Genomic DNA, 25,515 nt, shown 5'->3' with positions numbered 1-25,515 from the left:
TGAGAGATCTCTTTTTATTACTATACTCAATATAAATGATGCGCCTATGTCTTTCATTTCAAAATGATCAGATAACCGATTCTTGATTGACTTGATTAACTCCATATCATTACAACCAATAAAATGTCATCGGCATATAGGGAGAGAATGACAAATTCTCCTTTTGTTGTTTCATATACATACTATATTTTTCGCCAATCATTTCAAAACCAATAGACATTACTGTCTCATGAATTTTATATACAACTGTCAACATGATTGTTTGAGTCCATAAATAGATCTCTTGAGCTTGCAAACCTTGCACTCAAAACCTTCGGCAACAAACCTTTCTTGTTGTTCTATATAGATTTCCTTGTCGAGTTCTCCATTTAAGAACATTGTCTTACATCCATTTGATGTAGTTCTAAATCCATATATGAAACAATAGCTAGTATAAGGCGAACAAAAGTCATCTTGACAACTAGAGAAAACGTCTCATCATAGTCAATGCCTTATTTCTTTGTGTATCATTTTGCTACATGTCGATCTTTGAATCTTTCAATGGATCGCATTTCTTTTGAGATTGAGAAACCATTTGTTCCCAATGGTCTTCCTTTCAAGAGGAGGATCGACAAGTTCCCAGACCTTGTTATTGCTCATGGATCTCATCTCTTCTTCCATTGCTTGCTTCCATTCTTTTTTTTGTTTTCTATACAACAGAGAACCTCATGTACAGATTTCAGGACATCAATGTCATCAGGTATTGCCATCATGGCTTCACCTTCTATTTCAAATCTACGTCAAAGGATTTTTATCCTTGCACTCTGATGAAGCACCACAATTAGACTCTAACCCTCATGCAGTTCATTCTCACAATCACGAACTGATTGAGACCATACATCTTGAATCACTGGCTCTTGATAATTTGTCTTTGCATGTTCTGGGTCATTCAACTCGTATAGTTAAACATCTCTATTTAATCTCCTTTCTTGAATCTAACTCGGTCACATTCCCATCTGCATTTTCTCCTAAGAAGACATAACCTTTGGAGTGTTCACAATATTGAATAGATACGTTTCTTCTCCCCCTTGGTTCCTATTTACTAGACTAGTGGGAAAGGTTGTGAACATATGCTCGTACATGCATGGTTATTGCATGAGAACTAGAATATACAACTAGAGATGCATGAACCAATGAAAGAAGCCTTAGATTGTGAGGTACATTGGAGTACAATACTACAAAACAATGATGGTTTTACTCAAGTCTATGTCTGCCCCAAAATATCTTGTAATTGTATATTTAAAGCAAGGTATCTTTTTAACACAAAAGCATATTGGAGGAAGTGACCCACTCAGCCTCTCAAAAGGAAAAGAAGTTGCTCATGTAACAACTACTTTACAAGTTGTTCAAAATTTTCAGTAGCAGACTAGCTACTAGGATAACTAAGTTGGAACATACTTGCATTTTGTTGAAATAGTTTGCACTAGTCTAACTAAGGAGTCTCATGAAAATGGAGTACTACTCTAATCCAAACTAAATAGAACCAATTTCAATACAAAGACTATGAGTTCTAGAGTGCAATTGAAAATGACATCCAAATGTGCTACTTTCCTCCTCAAGGTGGAAGAACCACCTCATTCCGCCACATTTTACTTGAGGATGTCAAAGTTACAGATATTCAAAGACAAATCACAAAGTAATTAATAGAGCATCTTTCGGCAATACGTGTCACGTTTATGCTTAACTGGTAATTGTTCTTTCATTTTTTTCTGAATAAACCATAAAAGTAGCCTAACTCCTGTAGTGTCGCATCGGAATAGTTTTGAGATTGAATTAGATTCAAAGACAATTGTAGTTGTATCCACTGGCTGCACATTTTCATTGATACAAGTATCATATGCTAGCTAGCATTCGAGAATCTGGCAACAACAAGGAAAGATAAATCTTTATCTGTTGAAGGCTTTTACAATGAGTTTCTGCCCATCTGCGCAATTCACAATGTTATATTATTACTGCAAATCTTGAATGTGATTTACATGGGCACCACCTAAGGAGGATCTTCCCCTTTATCTTAATGAGGTTAGGTTTGTTGTCTGAGGGCTCCCCAATGTTCATTGCTTTGCGTGGGCATTAAGCCACCCTTCCCTTCTCCAAAAAAGAAAAGTAGGCTTTGGTGGGCTCCAATGCAAACATTTTCTTTAGTCTATGGCCGCCTAAGGTGAGGCCGCCATTGACTGGAAAAAGTATGAGTTAGAAGAAAAGAAACAATAATGCTTGGGGCCATCAACAGATAAGTTAGATGAACAACAGATGACCGTACCATCTCAAAGCAAGTAATTTGAATATTATTTAAGCCTATCTCTTTTGAGCTACACTGCACACCGGTTGAGTCCAGACCCAGCGTGGCCCAACAAAGCCTGGGTCAGTGCTGGGCCCGAGCTCAACCTGAAACTTGACTGAGGCCCAAAGTGCCTGGGAATTTACGGAAGGAGGCTCATTAGGTCATTATTTAGTAAGAATTTTCGGAACCCATAAAAAATATTCAATGGGCTTTATAAGGAACTCAGAGGGACCTTATGAAAATTTAGAATTTTGAGGCTTTTTTAGAACAAAAGACTCAGAGCCGAACGACAACTTTGAATATGGATTCATTAGTAAAAAGAACAAGAATCAATGAGGTAAGGTTCGATTGCTTCTCTTATTTTAGAAGGAAAATTTTGTTAGGGGAAAGTTTTCTTGGTAAAGAATAGAAGAGGCGGAAATTTCACATCATCTTAAAATGTGATTAACTAGAAAAGGCTCACCTAGAGAAACTTTTGGAGGTGTTTGATGGCTAAAGTGAGGGAGGGGAGAAAAACAGTCGCAAATAATTAACCGGCCATTGCCAAAGCTCTATATAAATGTCTCTCAAAGAGAGGAGACTAGTAGATAACTAAAATATGCTACATAACTTCTTTCTAATTGAGTTTAGAGTTACTGCCTTCAAAATATATTTGAGAAGAAAACATGAAAAACAGATTTACAGCATTCAGGTAAAAGTTGCTTGGGTAAAAAGTTGGACCCCTTGGGGTTCAGGGTCTAACTTTTTTTTTTTTTTTTTACCCTGATAACTTTGAATCAGAAGGATCCGATTTCATCTTAATTATTGGAGGAGGGAAAATTAATACAATTTCTCATCTTCTACGGTGTTTCATCCGGCTACCAAATGCACCCTAAGTCTTGTCGGCAGCTTACTCCATTTTAAAAACTCGAAATCTTGTTTCAAAACTAACGCTAAAATCTTTTACATTTTTTTTTCTCCAAATGAAAAGAAAATTCTTATTATCATCCAAAAAGTTACCAATTGATAATATTTATCACTAAACGCTTTGAATTAGTTTGCAAAATGTTTATTTTTGAAGTTTTTTGTAACACCAAATCCGAGCATGTTGTACCTTTTTCTCCTCATGCTTTCAGGTTTAATGAAGTTTACATGCCGTTTCATCTTCTCAAGATTCAGGTTTAATGAAGCATACATGTCGTTTCATCTTCTCAAGAAAAAAAAAAGCTTCACGTTTTCCCATGGGAAGAATTTTAGAGATTTTGTTTGAAACCGGCGAAACAAAAAGGAGGAAGCCTAATAGATTTTTTGAAGAGAAGTATAATTATGTTAGCAAAGATAAGTATTTTTTAAATGGTTATTTTTCTAAAAGTTAGAATAATAATTTTTACTCAATGGTTAAACAAAAAATAATCCTAGTAGATTTTTTGAATGACTATAGAAAAACTTAAGTTTTTAACAATACAAAAACTTTAAATGACATTTTGTATGTCAAAATTACAAATGTAACGACCCAAAAATTGACTGAAATGTGGGGCAAGTTGCATTCTGATTGATGCCAATGAAATTCATATTAAAAAAAACTGCTTCAATGGAGCATAGCGCATTGCCTCCACATCCAATCCCCAAAACAGCCTTGAATTTCAGAAGCAAAACAAAAGAAAGAAGCGGAAGCTGCATATCGATGTTAATATTTTTTGAAATCTTGTGTTCTGTACTATTTCAAGTCACTTTCTTAAGGCTTATGTATGAAATTATGAACACATATCATTCTTTTACATTTATACCAACTATTTCAAGTCATTTTATCAAACCTTATGTACAATATTATTAACACATCTCATTCTCTTATATCAATTATCACCACATCTCATTCTCTTACACTTATACCGACACTGTCAACATATCGGCTTCTATCAACTACTAAAAAGTAAGGTATTGACATTAAAGATGATTTTTTTTTTTCATAATCAGCAAATATCTGAAGAGGGCAACTTTGGAATCTTTCGGTCATGTTCTAGCTCTTGATACAATAGTTATACATTATATATATATATATATATATATATATCATTGATTGACTAAAATGAAAGTATGCCAACAACTTAATTAATTGTTAGTAAACTATGTCATGTACGAAAAATATGTACACTGATATGTGAGTTACCTGATTACATTTTTTGTCAATTGAAATTATTAGAGCCAGGCGTCAGGCCGGGTTGAGCGGGTCGAACGCTCAACAAAACCAAGTGGCTGGCTCAAGCCTACAAGCCCAACCGCTTAGTTATCAAGCAGGATTCGGCCGTCAACTTTATATCCGTCGAACACTTATTTTGATTTTTATTCTTATTTGAAACTCTTAATATTTTATTTTTGTAATAAAAACGATTGACACGTATATATATATATATATATATATATATATATATATGTATATCTTCAATACCGGCAAGCACAGCTCGGTAAATTCTTTTACCAGTTTGATCGGAATGGCAAGGCCCGGTACCCACTTCATCGATTAAAGATGAAAAAAAGTGTCTAATTAGGCCCCACTTGTTGGACTTGTGGACTTCCGGAGGGTCCCCACCGTAATGGCAGCACAGTCAGACATGGCCGTATGATTCTAACTTCGCCGGCAAGGGATGTCTCCTATAAAAGAAAAGGACTAGGGGAGAGCAAGAGAAAAAGAGAGGTGACGACACGAGACCTTTTTTCTCCCGAGCTTGCTAATCGTTGCTTCCCGTAAGGTCTCTCTCTTTCTCCCTAGACAGTATCGGTTTCATTTCTACTGGAGAGTTGGTATATTTATTTGTCTTGTGTTGTGTTAAGTTTCTTGGTTAACTTGCCTTGTGTAGAATGCATTCTCATTGTTGGTTATGGAGTGAAACTGTAGTAATTCTCTCTGCTTTGGTTTGGATTCATATATTTGATTTTGTGGCTATTTCGTTCATTCTTGGTCACTGGGGAACCGGTATTGAATAATTTGCATGTTCTGGATTAGCAAAGCGGGCCTCCTTTTTTCTAACTGATGCAAAATTCCTTCTCTTCATCAATCCGGTAGGTTTTAGATGATAAGAGAAACATCAAATGTTGTATTGTCTCTTGTTGTATTATATGTTTTCATTATGATGTTAAGAATTGGTGGGCGACATGGAGTTGAGTCGTTGTGCACATAGCGGAGGTTGGCCACATGGAGTTCTTTCCGCCCCTCTCCTTCACAGTTGTGATAAGTGATAACCCCTTTGGGTTCAATTCTGAGGTCCTTCGTTTATGTCAGGCCTGTTGAAGTGCATCCTCATTTGTGACATGCATGATTCAGAAGGAAGAAAAGAGTGATATTTCTCTAACTGGATCTCTTATCAGTTACCCCAGCCCTTTGTAGGTTCCTATGCACTGCAGTGATGATTTAAATGTGCAGCGCATGCATGATTTAGAGGGAAGAAGAAAAGTTTGAAGTTGCTTTAATTGGATTTCTTATCCAAATCTTTTACAGTTTCTTATGCCTTTCAGTCTTGATTTAACTGTGAATGTTTCTTTCAAGCCAATTTATAGGACAAAACAAATGTTATTCTACTCAGGAACTTGTTGCTGTCCATGGCTTACATCCCACCGCATAAACGTAAGGTGAAGGAAGGGGAGCAGGAATTGCACCCCGAAGTTCTTGCCCCTAAATTTGATGAGCAATTGAGGCTGGGGTCAAGACATGCTGGTTCAAAAGGTTGGAAGACAAATGTGCTGCCTTTCACGATACAATATGCTGAAAATTCAATCGTTAGATGTTTCCCAGTTGGATCAATGGAAAATGGTGAACTGCCTGATTCAATTTGCTTGGAACCATTCCTGCGTCCAGATTCTTTAGACTATGGGCACCAGACGGGCAGGAAGTACTTTGTTTTACATCATGTGAATGAACCAAAAGGTTTTTGAGTTGAAAGTTATTAATGACTTATTGTGCTTAACTGATTTAAGCTCATCTTCATTTAACATTTATTAATAGATGCTGTGTTGGATGGTTAAATGATTGCATGTTTCAGATTCAGAAACTAGCACATGCCGTGACAATAAAGAAGAGTGGTTGAACATAGCAGTGAAGATACAATCTGATGTTGTTACTGCCTTCCAGAATGTGAGGAATCTAATTCAAGATGATGAACATATAAAACTAAAGCCTTCTTTTGTTGCTCGTATCGGAAAGATCCTTTTCCATAGGCAAGTTCTGTTTATTAGTTAGCATTTCTTTTCTGTGATGTGGACATACAGCCAAAGATGTATATGGTTTTGTTTTCTATTTTGTCCTCTTTTTTTGTTTATTTTTTTCTTGAAAAGGGTTTTGCAACAGCTGACGCATATTTTCTATCAGATAAAAAGTTGTTTGTCAGCAATTGTCATTTTCATTCTTGACAAAGTTTTTTTCATAAGTTTATTATTTTCCAAGATGTGATTTCTTAGGAAAATACCAGAAAAGTATCTTTGAGAAAATAAAAGAAAAAATAAAAAACACACATTCTTAAAAATTATGAAAACAAGGCTTTACGAAAGACTGGAAGAATATCAGGAATATCTCGGGATAATAGCATTGCACTTCTGTTTTGGGTGATCATTTGATAATATCAGGACATTTTGTCTTTGTTATCTGCAGGATTCAAAATCCGCTAATGTCATGCTATTTATAAAATACAGATAGTTGTCACTATTACTATCTCAATGTTTTTTCAAGTTTGTTTGTATGGATGCTTTGCTTTTTGTTTTACACGTGAGAACCCATGGTTCCTTGGCAGGTACGTGCCATGATTCTGAATACCTCCCGTCATTTTATCCAATTGATCCTTTTGTTGTGTAATGTGTTTGACCAGAGGCAATGGAGAATAAAAACAAGAAAATAGAACTAAATAAACTTCAAAGGAAATGATAAAACTTTAATTCTGTATGTGCCTTCCTTTAAGAACTATGGCCGTAGCATGACATTTGGAAGTGGCGACAAGATACAAGATATGATAAGGAACTCATAGACAGTATGCTGGTTGTCATATTCAATTAGTTAACTGCTATAATGTTGATAAATTTTGGTATAACCAGAAGAAGCTCCTGTGATGTTCTGGGCTTTCGGCTTTCTGTTATGGTTCTTTTTATAAAGGGAAACCTGAAACGTAACATGGGCACTACACTTAAGTGGTGTCCTGTCCTTGTTGGGGTCATTCTTCCTTGGTTAATTGAAACATATAGTTTTAATTTTTAGCTTCTTATGCTTTCTTAGAGCAAGGCTGTACTGTCCTAACTGCACATTACAGAGCTTGTCATGATTCTGTTGGGATTGAAAAAAAAAGCAAAGAATCTCATTGAGATGGCAGGCCCTGAATTTTGTTATCGTTAGCAGGCCTGATGCAGATCCTGAAGCAGATAGATTCAGATCCAACTTATTTTGTAATATAATGAGATTTAATAGTTCGTTTGAGTTTCTTCTAAGGGCCTTGGTGCTGATCCTGAATGTAAATATCTATAAACTTGATCCCTATCTGTGTAACTGGATCTAGTTAGTTTTTAATACTTGTAAATGGATCCAGATCCGCAATCCATCCCTTTCTCTATATAAAGGGACAATGGTTCATTTTGTGGTGGAGAGGTTGAAAAGTTGAAAGAAATGAAGTGAAAGCTCTTCCCTAGTTTTCTTTGTTCGTCCATTTAGTTTAGTCATTTTCTCTTGTGTTCTTCCTTTTCGAAAGTTTTAATTAGTGTTAAGCATAGTTTTAGCTTAGTTGTGAATGCAGTTGGATTAAGATCCGTTGGTCTTGATCTTTCTTGCATCAGTAATAGTCACAGAAATGGTACATTCCTGCACTGATATCTGTAACCTTGCAATATATCCTGTAAGCTAGGCTAGTTAGTACCTAGTACTACTCCCTTAATCCCCTTGGGGTTGGAGCTTTAAGTTGAACATTATAGGAGTTTCCTACAAATCAATATGTAAACATTAATTATTTTTTACATCAACATGTGTCCTTGGGAAATATATCCAAGGGGGTAATGGAAAAAGTAGGATATGAGAGTAGGAGATGGTTGGGTTGGTTTCAGAACTTCAGCTATCTTTTAGGTATCCATGTGTGCAAGGTGTCGTATGCTGTGCAAAAACTAGGTTGGTTCTAATTTCTTGTTTCTTGGCAGATTTAGTACTTTGATGTGATTCTCAAAGTAATTTTGTTGTGAAAAACATCAAATATCTGGTGATTAGTTAAATTTTTCTTAAATATTTGAATCATGTTTCACATAGGTAGTTCTCTTGAAAATAAAATGTTCATGTTTGTGGGGTATCTTCTGTAATTAACTCATGCAGATTGTTTTGTTAACTTTTCACTAGATTTGTTTCACTGCAAAAAGTTTTCCTTTTTTAGGGCTGGTTCTAATATTTAAGTTCAGTTGTTGTGTGATCCTGTAACCTGACTGTATAGCTTAGAAAAATGATGGTTATCTTTTTTCTAAATTGGATAAATCTGGTACATTGTGAGATCTCTTTGTTGTTGCTTCCTTTTTCCAGAAGTTGCAGTTATTTTTTACAAGAAAAAATTTCAGTGTAATGGTAACACATGCATGTACCTATTAGCCTGTAATATAATATAAGTTATATTTTTCCCGACTTTTTTTATAAGACAGCCTTTTAACCATTGGGAGGTACTGAACAAAGCAGTTTCACACATTGTCACAGAAAATGTGTCTAATTTGAAAAAAGAAAACACGTTTAATACGCAAAATATAAGTCAGCCGTATAAAACATGAAAAACATGCGTCTTTTTCAAAAAAATGCCAAAAAATAAAAAACGTGAAAAAAACATATTATACACGTTGTTTTCGTTTTTTATGATTTTTTTATAAGTTTGAGGATTTATTAAATGTTTTAAATTTTTAAAAAATTTGTCTAGATTTTTCCAAAATATTTCTGAGATACACAACTTTGCCGTATTATACCCAAGAAATTCCTCCCCGTATAATACCCGTACATGATATATGTGACAATGGTTTCACATATTGTCTCTGTAGTGTTACTATTTGGATAAAAGGTGCACAATTTATTTCTTGGTGGGTTTTGTGTTTACTGTTGACCTCCTTAATTTTACAAAGCATGTTATTCGCAAGGATTCTGTTCTTTTTAAGATGATCTATTACTTGGGTTTCTCCTAATTCTGCTTTTCCATAAAACAGTAAAGAATCCATTAGCCTTGAGAAGTTAAAAAGAGGCTTCCTCACTGAAATCAATCCTAAGAGTGGAGTTCGCAAAATGTTCAACACTGATGTTACTGAGGAATATATGAGCTTTGTTGAGAATAAGGTGGTCCAAGATATTGGATTGACGCTAAGGGCGCAGAAAGATGAGTACCATTTGAAGGTCTGGATACTTTTTTTAAATATATCAACTATGTTCGCCATGTTATTTCATCTTAATTATGGCAAATGCTTAATTGTTTTGTCTTTAGATTGAAGACAAACAGCTACCAGATTGTGTGCTCACCTGCAGGTGTGTAAAAAATGCCGATGGAAAACTTGAGCTGAAAAAGGTATTTGCTTTAATGCAATGCATTTTATCTTAGCTGTAATACCATCTTCTGAGTCGTCATTTTAAGTCGTCATGTAGACAGAGGTGGACTGGCTTCCATGAAGATGAACAAACTATTAAGGTTGAAAATTCTAGGTTGTGGGAGAAAAAAGGGAAACTCATGACATTATTCTTTTGGAAGGTTGAGTATTTGTTGAAGATAATAATTGTTGAACTTTTATCATGCAGTGGTTTGTACTTTTATAGAGTACAAAACACATGAATTGTTGCATATCCTGATATGGTAGTATGGGATGCTTTATGTGACTTTTCTGTTCATCTTCCATTCAGGAGTTCAGGGTTAGGTGTATGTTTTGTGTATATCAATGATTTTTCTGTAACATTTTAATTAATGTAGTCATTGACAATTTGCTATCTTCCTCAATTTGCATTCAGATTCTGCATTAAAGCGATTAAAATTAGTAAGGCTGTGATAAGGAATTTGTCAATTTGTATTCTGCAGATAGAAGCAAGCCCCCTCCGACATTTAGTGGTTGATTTGTCATGTGTTTTTCAAGATTTTGATCTGAGGATTATGTTGATCACAAAACGGATCGTGGAATCTTTTACTGTGAGTTCCACTGAGCACTTACCATGGACGAATATGTGGTCAAATTTGTACATAGTTTTCTTTGCACCCATAGTTTCTCTTATTTTATATGAATCCTCAGGCTGAAGAGAAACATACCATAAAGGAAGTTATAGAGTCAGCTATCCTTGACCCTGATGTAAAAGGTGGATTGAGATGGTCACTTGGGAAAGATTCTGCTGGAGGAAGGTTCTACGTACAAGAATCTTTTCATATTCTTTCCAGATCTTTTGCTGGGCCAACAGTAAGGCTGAAGCTGAAAAGTGCAGATAGATTTAATCTAAGAAGTTCACATGGGAAGATTTCTGAAGAAGTTTCTGTGAAGTTAATTGGAGTAAGCGAGCATTTGAAGGTGAAACAACTAGTTTTTTATTCTCTGTTTCCATTTAAACCGTCTCTCCATTGCCTTAATTATGAATCTTAATTTCCTTTTTCCTGTCCCGTTTCTACATGAAGTTTTTTTTTTTTTTTTCCAGATTCTATTAAATCTTTGAATGCATGATAAGTATCAGTGACTTAGTGACAATAGTGTTACCTTGTCATGGTCAAGCTAGTTAGCTTTTGCTGGAACGTTACACATCCTTTATATTCTTGAATGCTGCTCCAGTGAAAGTACGATTTTTCCAGAAATTTAATGTCAGTTTTTACCATGCAGTCATGAAAGTTGTCCAAGTGTGGTAGTTGGTAGTTTTACCAGTAAGAATTTTAGTGCAGACTTTTCATAATTGGCGTTGATGTGGTGGAGTCTATGCTGTGAGCCTAAACAACTCATTGCTGCCGAGCATGCCTTAACTAGAATGGCGTTTAGGACTGATGATTTATATTTTAATTTTTTTATTTATTTGAACATTTCAACATACTTTCTCTTCATATTAAAAGTGCATGATTCATGGTTCCCTGCCCATCTTGTGTGTTGTCTCATTTGCTCCATAATATTCACCATGACAGGAAGCTGGTGATGGAGATGAAGCTATGCAGGAGTGTTTACAGGACACACTGAAGTTGATATGGGACAATTTTATAAACTGCAAGAGCTGAAACCATTCTATTTTCTCTTAAGAGTCATTATGAAGAGTTTGAAAATGATGCAACATTTTGCCCTTGTTGTTGGTGGACCTTTTTGGAATGATGTGTTCAAACTTCAAAGTAGATGTATGATTTTACTGCTCTAAGTTTCTTGCTGAATATCTGGTTAATAGTGTCTAGTGATGCATTTCTCCAACAATGTATATGCAATAAAATAATTGTCAGAATTCTCCTGCGTCATGCACTCTCACACTCTGTTACCTGGTTGTCTTGTTAATGAATTGGTGCTGGTATACCGACCAAAAAGTTTGTAGTCCTCATGATGTTGCACCTTCGCCAGGACGGCATGATCTGATCTGCATATTAGTCAATGTGGTTGAGGTTTTGTATTTCGACGTATGGAGGGTCAACGGTTTGGAGGTACTTTATAATGTAGTCCTTGCATTCACAATACGAACGCTTTGGAATATTATTTCCTAGCACTAGAAGGAAAATCCATTCTTATGGCAAGCTTCGAATAAGCCGTTCTATACCACCATCTCTATTACAGGAATAGAAAAAAAAGAAAAAAAGAAGAAGCAGAAAGTAGGAAAGAAAGATAAAATCTGTTAGTATTAAAAGTTGCTGTTTGCTAGTAATGTGGGGATCGAGGGAAGAATAAAGACAACAGGCTTCCTCTTATGTTTCTATTGAATGCAAAAGCCGGTCTAGACTCCTTACATGGGCTGACAAATAGCTGAACGAGTTGAGCGGAACCCAGGCCTAAATCCTCTCGTGAAGAGCAGCAAATCTCTTTGACCAACCTCCCCAACGGGCCAACCCCAACTTATACCTTCGACTTTTGAGGAACATGCCAACTATTTGGCTGTCTGCTGGTAAAAGTTCACGCATTTTCATTTTGTACCAGGAAAAATTGCTTCCAAGATAGTGATTGACGCTGTCATAACCAAGCTTAACATGTTCATGCACCTTTCTGGGGGCCGGTATTCTTGGCAGTTGGCACCGGATTACCCTGTTGTATACCTGATATGTTCAGATGCTAAACCATGGTTTCTAGCATCATGACCTTCCATTCAGTCAATCTGCAACAAGGTCACTGATCATGTCATCAGAAAGGCCGACGGTGCAGGGCGGCCATGTTTGCACAATGAGCAGCAACGATGGTAGAACAGTCCAAGCATGTCAAGCATGCGGTGGTCGCTGGTATGTCCACTCAGTCCTTCATTTGCTTGCCTAGTCTTCAACAGCAGTGTACATTCAGTAGGATTGTAGGGTTGCAAGCGGATCAGATTCAGTACAACAAAATGCATGTAACTCAGATCAAGATCGAGTTCTGTAAACTAGAAACTGACAAAATTTTTCGGACCAGATCAAGAGCACCGGAAACACTAGCAGTCAGGTTCCTTTTCCAAGATCTTCTTCCTGCTTCTGCTTTGTTTCTAATTTTCCATCACTTCTTTGAGCCTGATCAACTGTAAGAAGGTTACATTGCTCAAATATTCTCTCCCTTCCTGAATCTATTTTGCTCATGGGTAGCTATTATTTAGGCCTTAAAAAATGTGATACTCTGTAACTTTTGCTGGACAGTAGAATCTACGCTGAACGTGAAGTGAAGTTGGACAGGTCAAGTTTAACAGTGACATTATTTGTTTATACTATAGGTGGGCACAGAAAGGTTTTCCTAACTTCAATGTGAAATATAAGAAAGCTGTGCGGTTTCATACTCGTTCTCCTGAAGTTAGTTACTGTTGAGGCTGCAAATGGATAGGACATGGGCATTTCAATACTGATACCAACCAGGTAGAACAAGAAGGAATCAAAGGCATTTTTACGTCAAAAAGTGCACTCACTCCATGTTGTAGATTCATTAAAATGATAACCAGAATCTGGAACAAAAAAGTTGACTAGAGTGCGGACCTTTACCTTACTTCAATACACTTGGATCCTGTTCTTAATTATCCATATCCAGAATACATCAGATTCAGAGAGATCAAAATGGTCCATCTCACGGATGGATGGATGTAGGCGAACATCTGATACATATCATCCTCCCCTACTATCATCTCCATGCAAAGATTCGAAGGTCTCCTTCAAGAGCCAGTGGCTTGACGGCCATGAGATGGAAGAGGACTTTTAGTACATATAATATGTTCAAATAATTATCATGGGGACCTATTAGACTAAGTGGAAAGCTACATGAGCATAATTAGTCAATAATGATCTACTTTTTGAAGATTCTACCAGCTCACTATACAATTTTAACATTTCATTTCTAGACTTCATTGAATATATAATTTGAGCTGCCATGCTAAATCTTTTTACCTGTGTGGTTTTGCCAACTAGTGGGATCTCATAGTGTGTTTGATTCAAACGGCTAACTTTCCCCCCTTTTCCCCCCTGGATAGACTAACTGCTTTGGAAGTGGTCTGAATTTGGTTTGAGGATTTTGTCAATACTTAGAGCACTATACGATCGTATTCAGATCCAACCAGTTGGGTATCTTGTTGCAGTTCTCTCCATTGGCCGGCACAAGGGCAAGGAAATTTAAATATTAAATTTTTCTTCTAAAGGGTAAATTTGAAAATTTATGAAAAGAATATGTTCAGTAAAAGGTTTAGTAGAATATCTATATATATATATATATATATATATATATATATATATATATATATATATATATATATATTATTTTGAAATAAAAAACCTCTTTTTTTGGGGGAATAAATGTGAGCTACAGACTTACAGCATCCATTTGACAATGGTAGGTTGATATTATGAAATCGTGGGGGTATTTGGCTTGTCTATTTCATAAACATTTTAGAAACAAAACAGGAGGAAGTTAATCAACATTTTAAGAATTTTTTTATTCCCATTTAACCTTAAATTTAACCTTTTCTACAAATTAAAAATTATTAAAAAACATTGAAACTACCATGTCCTCATAACATAAATAAGCCTAACTCATCGACTCTTTTATACTCTAATTGTCAGCCAATGCATATGAATATACGAATAATTATTTCGCTTGATTTCATTGCAAGACAGACATACCCTTGGGTACTGAACTCCATACCTCCTTCAATTTACGAGGTTTAAGCAGTAGCGAAGCCAGAAAATTTTGCTGGAAGGGCACTTGTTTTAAAATACTCAAATCTGGTGGGACACTTATATAAATACGGATAAATATTTAAGATTCTTATTTAAAAATAAAGAACCTTTAAAAAACTTGTATGGGTAACTGAAAACTTGTATGGGTAACTGACCACAGCAGTCGAAATGTGGCTACACCAATGACTCTGTCGGCAAGAATAGAATTATTACTTAGTGATGAGAAAGATGAGACGGTACCAATATTCCCCACAAAGCTCGATTGATATATATATATATTTTTCTAATCGAGAATCAGGAAATCCATGCCCTAGCTTGTAGGGTTGGCAAGAATGTCAAAACTATGGTGAGTAGAAAAGACAGCACCATATTCTTGTCTGCTTCTGTTTCATGGCCTATTCACTGATGTTCCGGCTTTCTACTGATTCTCCAACCACTAATGGAATGGGCAGAATTCCAATAATTAAGAAAGTGTGTGTACATATATATATATATATATATATATATATATATATATATATATATATATATATATATATATATATATATATATATAGAGAGAGAGAGAGAGAGAGAGAGAGAGAGAGTATATATATATATATATATATATATATATATATATATATATATATATATATATATATATATATATATATATATATATATATAGAGAGAGAGAGAGAGAGAGAGAGAGAGAGAGAGATCACAAAACAACTTTTTTTTTGTTGGAGTTTATTTCTTAGACAGAATTTACCCCCGTGGCACCCATGTCAGAAAAGTAATGTTTTCTCGATATATTAATTAAATTTATTTCCATTCTGACTGATTCACTACATTTTTCTGAATAATTATGTTAATTTAGTAAGTTGATGAAGAATTAAAATTAAGGGGAAAAAAGTATTTTTCAGAATTAGGGGAGTAAGGTTAACAATTTCGATTGCAAGTAATAGGTCCATTTACTAAACAATGATTCAATAAGGGACAAGGTTGTAATAAATCTCAAAGTGAACATTACGACGGCTTCATTGTTAAAGAAATGATAGCAAGCGGAATGAGGTTAACTAAATTTGTTTTTGTAACAATATTATGTTCAAAATATCATAGTAGCGAAAGCAATGTCAACCAAATTGAAAAAATTCACATATACTATAATGAACTACGACCACAATAAAACTTTTCTGAAAAGGTCCTCCATTTACTAAATTTACCGAAAACGTGCCATGCTTTTTGATGAAGACCATGAACCTTTCTAGTTGGAAAATGTGAGGCTAACCATAATCAGCTAGTAACCATGGTAAGATGTAAGATGCCTAATTTTGCAAAACCATCATTATACGTATAAATTAACCCTTATTTATAGCGACTCCACCTTGTTAGCAAGAAATATGAAATCGTCCGATAGCTTTGTTTATGTTGGATTCGGTGGGATTTTTTCATTTCACTGGATTGGATCCAATTACTGGATCCATTTAGTATGTTGGCGTGTTGTATAAAAGGGACCAACGTCCCCTTTCTTGTGATTAATTTGATTTGGAGGAATCACTTGCCCTTTGTTCCTTGATTATTTCATTAATTACAATTTGCTAGTTCTTAGCTAGTTCCAATCTTTGTTTCTTTGTTGATCGTGCATATAATAAGAAATTTTCCTCTCCACTGCATCAACTTTGGTATCGCTGCACCTTGATTATTCTTCCTCGTATTGGTCGTGATTGCTCACAGTTTGAGAAATAGTCCGAAGCATTAGTAGGAAAATTTCATAGAGTAGATTGTAATGACATGGGTTGGATTTATGTCCTTCATTTGCTTAAGTACAGTTTAGTACATCTATAAATATTCACTTAAATGACTGCAATCACAAATGTATTGACACAAATGAGATTTATATTCTTCATTTGCTTAATTACAATTTACATAATGAGTTTAACTTATAGTTACATCTTTAGAGATTCATTTAGATGATTGTATCACAAGTATGTAATCAAACATATGAAATTTTGGTCATTGTTTGCTCCATTATAATTCATCCAATGAGCTTAACTTGTAATTACATCTATAAAGATTTATTTAAATAACTGTAATCACAATGTATGCAGAATTTAAGTTCTTCATTTGCTCAATTATTGTTCGTTCAATGAGTTTAACGTATAATTACATCTGGAGAATGATTGCAGTCAAAACGTAATGACATAGATGGGATTTACTCCATTTGCACAATTTTAGTTTGTCAAATGAGTTTAACTTATAATAATTTATATAGAGATTCATTTAATAATTTGTAATCACAAATACGTATCGACAAATGTAGGATTTAAGTCTATCATTTGCACAATTGCTGGTTATCCAATGTAATTACATCTATTTTAAGTCTATTCTTTGTTCAATTGTAGTTCAACCAATGAGTTTAACTACTAATTACATCAATAGATATTCATTTAAATTATTGTAGTCATAAGTACATATTGTTAAGGAGGAGATTTAAGTTCATCCTTTGCATCTATAGAGATTCATTTAAATTATTATAGTCACAAATACATAATGCATTGAATGACATTTAAGTCATTCGTTTGCTCAATTATAGTTTATTCTATGAGTTAAACCTGCAATTACATCTATGAAGATTTATCTATAAAATTGTAATCACAAGCACATAGTGATACAAACAATATTTAAATCACTCGCTTGCTCAATTATAATTCATCTAATGTACTTAACTTGACATCTATAAAGATTCATATAAATGATTATAATAATAATTATATAATGACATCGACGAAATTTAAGTCATTCATTTACACAGTTATAATTTATGTAATGAGATTAACTTGTAAATACATCTATAAAGTTTCATATAAAGATTAATTAAGGAGTTCCACCCTCTCTCTCTTTGGTTTCAGTCTACAAGACACCAAAACATAACATCGCTAGTATACTTTTGGACTTTGCCATGTTATTTTCACAAGTTTGCTTGTGTTCATGGTGCATCTCTTGATCAGGCTATTTTCTATGCTTTTAATGTCTAGGACAAACTTAAGTGTAGTAGTAAGCGTCCTAAAATTAGGGAGTCTAGCAAGTACATGCAAAGTTATCCAACCAGAGGAGCAAGCTCCTTAATTTCTAAAGACAAGAATAGTTTCAAGAGTTAGCCTAAAACTGATAGTGGCTCTGCATTTAACACCAAGTCTAAGATTCATAATTTTGGTTTAGACACAAAGTATTTTCATTGTCATAAGTACCGACATATAACGTCTCAGTGTCCTACGGTGGTTAAGACCACCAATTCAGCTAACCCAGAACGGCCAGTAGGGGTGGAGGCAGGGGGTAGGGTCCCCATGGGCCTTGGCCTCATCTCAAAACATTTATTTTTAAAAATTTATATGTAAATTTTAAAAAATTTTACTTGTTGTATATAAAATTTTGAAAAATGATATTTCAGTTATACTTAAAATTTTGAAACTTTAATTCAACTTGCCTCATGAAAAATTTCTAACTCCGCCTCTACAGCCAGCCCCTTCTAATGAGACTGATGGAGAGTCCAAGTCATCTACCAGTGACCGTCACGATCGGGATGAAGAATGCTGTGTATTTGATAAGCATATCAACAATTTAGTATTTGTCAAGTATGCTCTATCGAAGAAATGGTTATAGAATACTATATTTTGTGCACATTGCAAGTGTGAAGGTCACGTTTGTGATTGATTATTGATGGTGGGACTTGCAAGAATATGATGTTAGATTCCTTAGTTGTGTATCTTAATTTTGACAGTAGAGAGACATCCTCACCGGTATTGCATGTCTTGATTTAAAAAGGGGCATGAGTATCCAATTGAAAATAGATTTTTAGTCAAACTTTCTATGGGACCTCCTCATCAGGATAGTGTTTGGTGCGATGTTGTTGCATGAATGTATGCCACATAATGTTGGGAAGCCTTGACAGTATGATAGGAAGGATGTCTATGATAATCATAATAAGACATACACGTTTAGAATGCATAAGATAGATAAACTTTAGGTTCACACACACACACAAAGCTACATTTTATGTGTGTGTGAGTGTGTATATATATATATATATATATATAGAGAGAGAGAGAGAGAGAGAGAGAGAGAGAGAGAGGGTGGCGATTAGGTTGCCCACGTGTACCAGCTGTTCATGTGGCCAACTTAGACTTTTGATCAGGACGGGAAGATAGAGAGAACACAAATTCTTGTGTTTTCCTCTGCAAGATGGGGGGAAGACCCCCTTTTTCTCTGTCGGCCTACTTGTTCACTCAATGCGTGCTTGTCTTCTTCTTCCCCTACTTATTCTCGTGCACGATTTCACCCAAAATTCGATCTGGTACGGGTGACTGAGATCGAGAATTTTCAAAAGCGATCAAGAAAGAAGGCTCAACGTCACTGGACAGAATTTCTGAGGCATCTTTTTGTCGACTTGTGATGCTTCTGCCTCAAATTTCAAAGGTTTGAAAGAGGGTACTGCCCGCCTGCTGGTCCACTTTCAAAGGTTTGAAAGATCTCTCTCTCTCTCTCTCTCTCTCTCTCTCTCTCTCTATATATATATATATATATATATATATATATATATATATATATATATAATGTTCTTATCAAAATCTAATTTTATACCATATCTCTTCTTTTGTCAAGCTAAAGCCAGAATTAAATCCCATTGCAATTTTGTTATGCTTTAGACACTACAATAATTCCACTCGTCACTTTTAATGATGCACGGAAAGGCCAACTCAGCAATTAGGGATGTTAATATATCCAATTTGGATCAGACATCAGACAGCACTATTTCGAAAAAAGAGATGGGGAAAAAATTAATATCTGATTAATAAATCAAATGGGATTTGAATTTAAGAAAGGAGTTTTGGTCGGATTTGGATTTGGATTTAGAAATGCATAAATATCGAACCAGATTCATATTAGGATTCGGGTTGGATTTAGTTTTTAAAACATAACCTATAATCAATGCCTTAAAATTTTGAAAATCGGCCAAATTTGGTTCAAAATTCACTTTCAAATTTATAAATGTACAAATCAGATTCAGATTTTTTTTTTCATATTTGAATCCGAATTTATGTCAAACATGTGAATTTCCAAAACATCAAATATAGTTAAAAGTATACTTTATAAGAATATGATCCATTCACATCCCTATCAGCTTCACTTGAAGGGGCATTTGATGGCCTTGAATTTTAATTTTATACTTAAAATTTTAGAAACAAAATTCCCCTTTAATTTGAAATTAGAATGAAAATTTCAGTTTTAGTTTCCCTTTATGTTTGATACTATGAAATTTTAATTCCAGAATTGAAAATGACATTTTCGATAGAACGAAAATTGCAAATCTTCAGTTTCCCTTTTAAGTCGGGTTTGAGATATTCGTTAGTTTGATAAAACCTTAGATTTTGATGTACAAGACATACTATGCTCTTAAAAATTTCTTACTGTGATGTTGACATCGGAGAATGATTTCGGTCTTATGCAGGTAACATGGAAAACTGTGCTTCTACCCTTTATCCTGAAGGGCATTTTTGTCATTTTAAAAGGTCGACTTTTGACCTGTACCACTTTTGCGGTTTTGCCATTATAGAAGAATGGTCTTAAATTTTGGTCGCAGAAGTACTCTTACACATGGTCCCTTATTATGAGTCATAACATATAACCTGCTCCGCTCCGTTCACATGATCCATTAGGCATTGTGAATGCTCAAAAATGTCTAAACCACACCTTATTAAGAGTTAGGAATTTAGTTAAAATTACCTTGCCGACATACTCACTGCTAGAAAAACGTTTTATTTCTATTGTTATTATAATTTTCTTAGTGTCAAGCTCAAAGTCTGTTGACAACATTGAGGCCCAATTGGAGTGCACTGTTGGATGGGAAGGTCGGGAAAATGTGTGAAATAATAGGGGTTTATAATGTTCTTAATTTTGAGTTAGCACTTGTTCTCTCTCTCCTTGAATCCTCATTGTGTTGTTGGTGGTGGAGTATTCCTCAATTACCTATTGTGTTGTTGGTGGTGGAGTATTCCTCAATTACCTTTTTCATCTGTTGTGAAACATTCTCTCATTACTCTTTTCATCTGTTTCAAATATGACACGTCATCCCTTAGTGATTGGAATATTTTCATCCATCACACATTTTTCTTCCACTTTTGGTGTGACTTGCTTTCTTCCCTTCTCATTTTTCCTCCACCTTGCTAACCTCTCATTGCTCACCTCACATCCTGACCTCTTTCCCTTTCCCTTGGAATCACTTTTTCTTCTTGCTATTTGACCTCATTTGGTTCTTCCGCTGCATCGTTCCTACCCGAGTTTCTTTGGTCCCGTAGACCCTTTCTTCATGTCATTGCTTTTGTCTAGCTTTTTCTTGCTGGCCACATCAATACATTTGACCATCTACAATGTCTTAGCATTAGTTTAGCTAACTGTGTCCTCTCTGTTTCACCGTGATTAAGTTTTGGGTTTACCTTTTTACCTTCTATCCTTTCTTCTATAGTGTTGTTGTCTTTGCATGACCTTCATTTCTTAGTAGCCTTTCAGACTCACCTTTCATTTGACTTCTTTTTCTTTTTTGTCCTTCCTCTCACCTTCCCTTTTTTTTGAGTCCTGTCTGAAAGTTGTGGTTCATATCTTTTTAGTGGCGCATTTGGGAGGAGTACAACAATAGGGTCTTCAAGGGCACATTCTCATCGCCGGAATCTATGATATGTCTTGTGCAGGGGTATGTTCACTTTGCTATTCAACTACGACACCATCTTTCGTTTGTTATTGGCTACCGCTCCGTCTATTCTCTCTCTCCCCACCCATCTTATTCTGTTTTATTGTGTTGCTGTTTTGTATATTTTATTTTTCTATTTTGTTTTTGTAGTTTGTTTTTGTATCTAGAGGACTTCTTGTCTCTAAATTTTGTTACACATTCTCATTTTATTGACTCTCTCTCTCTTTCTCTTTCTTTTAAGCCAAGAAAACCACCACCTCTAACAAAATAGATTTGAGATTCAAAATGTATGTTAATGAAGTCCGGTGTATATAGTTGCTGCTTTATGTAAATTTCAAAGTCCTTTCTTCGATTTTGGATGGCAAAACATGAAGCTCAGATGCTTCTTTCAAATTATAAAAGGTTTTTATGTCAATTAACGACTTTCTTTGTTTTTTTCCCGTGTCTATATATATATATATAGTTTGGGTAGAGAAATCTTGTGGCTCTCATAAAACATAGTTGGGTGCATTGTATTGGGTGGTGTAGTTGTGATTGGACGGAGCTTTGGGTGGTTAGAGGATTTTAGCTTATATATATATATATATATATATATGTGTGTATGTGTGTGTGTGAGAGAGAGAGAGAGAGAGGACAGACACATGCAACAAGCAAGATTGGACCTCTCTTGGGGTTTCCACATATTTTGCATCCCTCCGTGTCCTTTTCTTGATCTTTTTGTATGCATTTGTGTGGTGATCCGCATTCAAAATCGAAGTTCAATTCATGGAGAGACATGCACAACTAATACTTTTATCAGGGATTGGGCCTAACAGGAAAGCTACAGATATATATTAATTATTAATGATGGATGGACAACCATATCTTATAGGACCAACATTATCATGTTCCGCCATATGTTATTGGAAACAAAAACAGCTATTTTATGTTGGCAAGAAAGATTAAAAACAGGGAACTATTTCACTCCCATACTGGGCATATCACAACTCACATGCAATAGAAATTCTATGTCAAAGGACAGAGAGAAAGAAAGAGACAATACTTCGCGGTGTCTTTTACCAACATGATATTAAGCAGCACATATAACTAGCTTTCTTTTAGTGAAACTTCCGTTTACAAGCCAACTTATTTTACAAGGTTTGCATTTTTCATGAAAACTATTAATAAGAGCCTGAAGTGAATTTCTAACTCGAAAAGTAGAAAGCATTTTGGCTACAATCTTTTACCATTATTACTCTCTATTGCTAAATTATATTCTTACTGTGTATATTTCAGTTTTTCGGGTTAACAAAAATTTACTCCAGGTCCTCATCCGATAGTTTCCTAAAAAGGACCACATCCTTATGCGAAAAACACAAAAAGTACTCCATTTCCTAAAATTATAAGCAAAATGTAGGACCCAAAATGAATCGTCATGCTCAAATAATCATTTTATGAGGGGAAGTACTTACATGAAGAAATTAGAGCCTACCTATAGTCTACAACCTCGAAACAAATAAAAATTCAAGAATACCTTTTGACATGGACTAAACTTATATGCTATATATAAATACTCGCAGCATCAGTAGAAAAAAATGATTCCTGGAAGTTGAATGAATATTGATTGTTCACATGAACCTAATATATATCCTCGAAACAAATAAAAATTCAAGAATACCTTTTGACATGGACTAAACTTATATGTTATATATAAATACTCGCAGCATCAGGATGATTCGTGGAAGTTGAAGGAATATTGATTGTTCACATGAGCCCTATATATATATATATATATATATATATATATATGTATCGATTTGATACTGCACCTACTTCTCTAGCATGATCAGCCTATTGATGCATAATGACAAGCTCAGTTGATTTGATCTTGATATTTTATGGATTTGAACTGTAGGTTTTCAAACTTCGGCTCTAAGGTTTCAACTATAGAAGTCAATGTCAGAATGAAAAGCTAAGAAAAGTAAAGCAACAAAAGGATACTAAAATAGTGAAAAGGAAGAAATTAACCAGTAATTAACACATCATCATTCACTTGAGTTTTGCCGATTTGAGAATTTCAACGTCAAGAAAGTCAAAAATTAAATGCCTCTTGCTTGACTGGGGTTTTGCTTTAACCTTACGGACCCCACTATGGTGGAAAGCAGGGGGCTCGCTAGAGGACTCTATGGTTGGCTTTTTATAAGCTTCTTAAAATCACATGTAAAGGCTCTCGATTTAGACGACATGCATGGCCCTACATCACAGCCTCAAGCATTGATTTCCTTGTCCCCTCCACATGGTGTGCCTCTATACATGCATGTGAACCCAGTCAAACTTGGTCAGGCTCTGTCAAATGGCTGCTGCACCATGCTCACCAAAGACTAACATTACATGGTCATCCTTTCTCACCAAGTTCTCCAAGGCCGTCGATCAAGTCGTGGAGTCAAACGAAAATTTAAAATCTGTTGCTAAACACACACAACATAATTGCTACATGTAAGTTCACTAATGATTTATGGTGCGTGAGTGCTTTTATTCAATAAAAGACTATGGCACTTAAAGGTCTGTTTGGCAAACAAAACAATATGTAACTGTTTCATAAATATGGCCGAAAGATTGGAAAAGATTCATGAAATATCGTAAAAGGTATTCTATCAATTCGCCTCAACTTTTATGTATGAAAAAATTACAAACTGTTCTATTTGCCAAACATACCCTAATTGAGAGATTTTAAAAGTTTTAACCATTTGGCAGCATCTGGAGTCTGACTTACTTGATTTCTTATATATATATATAGTGTGTGTGTGTAAGAGAGAGAGAGAGAGAAATGTTTATAATATTTTGATTATTTTGCTTTCTGTCTTTCCTAGAAAATAGACACCAAGTAGTTGTGGTTATTTTAGTTTCACAATTAAATTAATCTCTGTATGTGTCAACCATATCCCTCACTTTGACCTTTTCTTCCTATGCGTCCTGGCTCTCCATTATTACTTATGTTTAACTTTTTCTTCAGTCCAACCTCTTATACCAAATATCAAATTTCAAATTTAGAAGACTCAAAAATAAAATCCACAAGAATTAGATGTGGAAATTATTATTCATGACTCAACAAACACCAACCATGGATTGAAAGTAGAATGCTACAAGTTAACCCAATAAACATGACTCCATGACTCACTCCCACTAATCAAATAGGCGAAAATTTCACGCTGGGTGATTTAGTTAACCAATGAAACGAGTAGAAAATTTCACCCGGATAAATAATTTTTCCTGTATCTAACTTCACATGGAAAACAAGAACCATGGTTGCCCAAAATTTTAGGGGCGCCTGTTTCCTGAAATAGCAGTCATCTCAGAATCAAGGATTTTTTTTTTTTTTGAAGAGCCAAAATTCGGTATTTATTTACCCTGTGGTTCCCATCTTAGATCCAAGTGCTGTCAAACACATCATTAGTTCTGCACTCTAACAATTAATCCATAAACCTCCCACTCAAAAACAATAAAAGTTCACGCCAAATATAACTTAAATGGTCGTTAAAGAAGGGTGAGATATGTTTGGACAACTTGTCCCTAAAATTCAAACACCAACGATTGGAGGTGGACGATGGGTATGGGGGGAGTCCATCGACAAGTATGAAGTGTAAGCATATACGTCGGAGTCACATCTTGATATAATATAAATGAATTAAACAAGTATAAATGGAATTCATATGTGGTCCGTTTTTTTTTTTCTCTCCCTCTCTCTCTCTTAGGAGGAAGATACTGCCAGGCATGTTTGTCCCCCATCTAAACGGGGAACTTGGAACATTCGGTGGAGCAGAAGCATACTTATTCTCCCCCAACCGACCTCCAGTCAGAGTATGATTGAATCCTGTCTCTCACTCTACGGGAAGGAAAACAGAGAGCGAGTCCAACATATTCAAGACTTCAGCCACCGAACCCAAATCATCCGTTTCTCAGTGACAGTGTCAGCGGACTAAAGAGCAATGTCTCCGAGTATTTTTGCTATGTTGGTCTTTAAATTATCGTTTCTGCGCTTGAGGAGAGAGAGAGAGAAATTTAGCGCATTCTAAATTTGACCAGCAGTGCATTCCTTAGACCTTCTTTAACAGTTATCATATATATATATATATATATATATATATATATATATATATATGCGTGTATTCAGGTAGACCAGAAAGGCATGGTAGGCGACTCTTTTT

At 35.1% G+C, this 25,515-nt stretch overlaps 1 protein-coding gene across 4 annotated transcripts; it reads left to right on the top strand.

Moving 5' to 3' along the window:
* Positions 1 to 4,898: 4,898 nt before the first annotated feature.
* On the top strand, positions 4,899 to 11,736 carry LOC116251130 (uncharacterized). Of its 4 annotated transcripts, none has more exons than XM_050077053.1 (8): positions 4,899 to 5,041; positions 5,878 to 6,218; positions 6,334 to 6,508; positions 9,491 to 9,674; positions 9,763 to 9,843; positions 10,345 to 10,452; positions 10,553 to 10,822; positions 11,419 to 11,736. In XM_050077053.1, exons 1-8 carry the CDS (start codon positions 4,917 to 4,919, stop codon positions 11,506 to 11,508), a joined length of 1,374 nt encoding a protein of 457 aa, XP_049933010.1. In that variant the 5' UTR covers positions 4,899 to 4,916; the 3' UTR covers positions 11,509 to 11,736. The 4 variants fall into 4 exon arrangements, with proteins under 4 accessions (XP_049933010.1, XP_031481073.1, XP_049933011.1 ...); XM_031625213.2 differs by having other exon boundaries at positions 4,966 to 5,046; XM_050077054.1 differs by having other exon boundaries at positions 5,017 to 5,098.
* Positions 11,737 to 25,515: the final 13,779 nt, after the last annotated feature.

This window comes from Nymphaea colorata, chromosome 3 (assembly GCF_008831285.2).
Source record: "Nymphaea colorata isolate Beijing-Zhang1983 chromosome 3, ASM883128v2, whole genome shotgun sequence".
NCBI classification, from domain to species: domain Eukaryota; kingdom Viridiplantae; phylum Streptophyta; class Magnoliopsida; order Nymphaeales; family Nymphaeaceae; genus Nymphaea; species Nymphaea colorata.
This window is presented reverse-complemented; position numbering and strand designations above follow the sequence as displayed.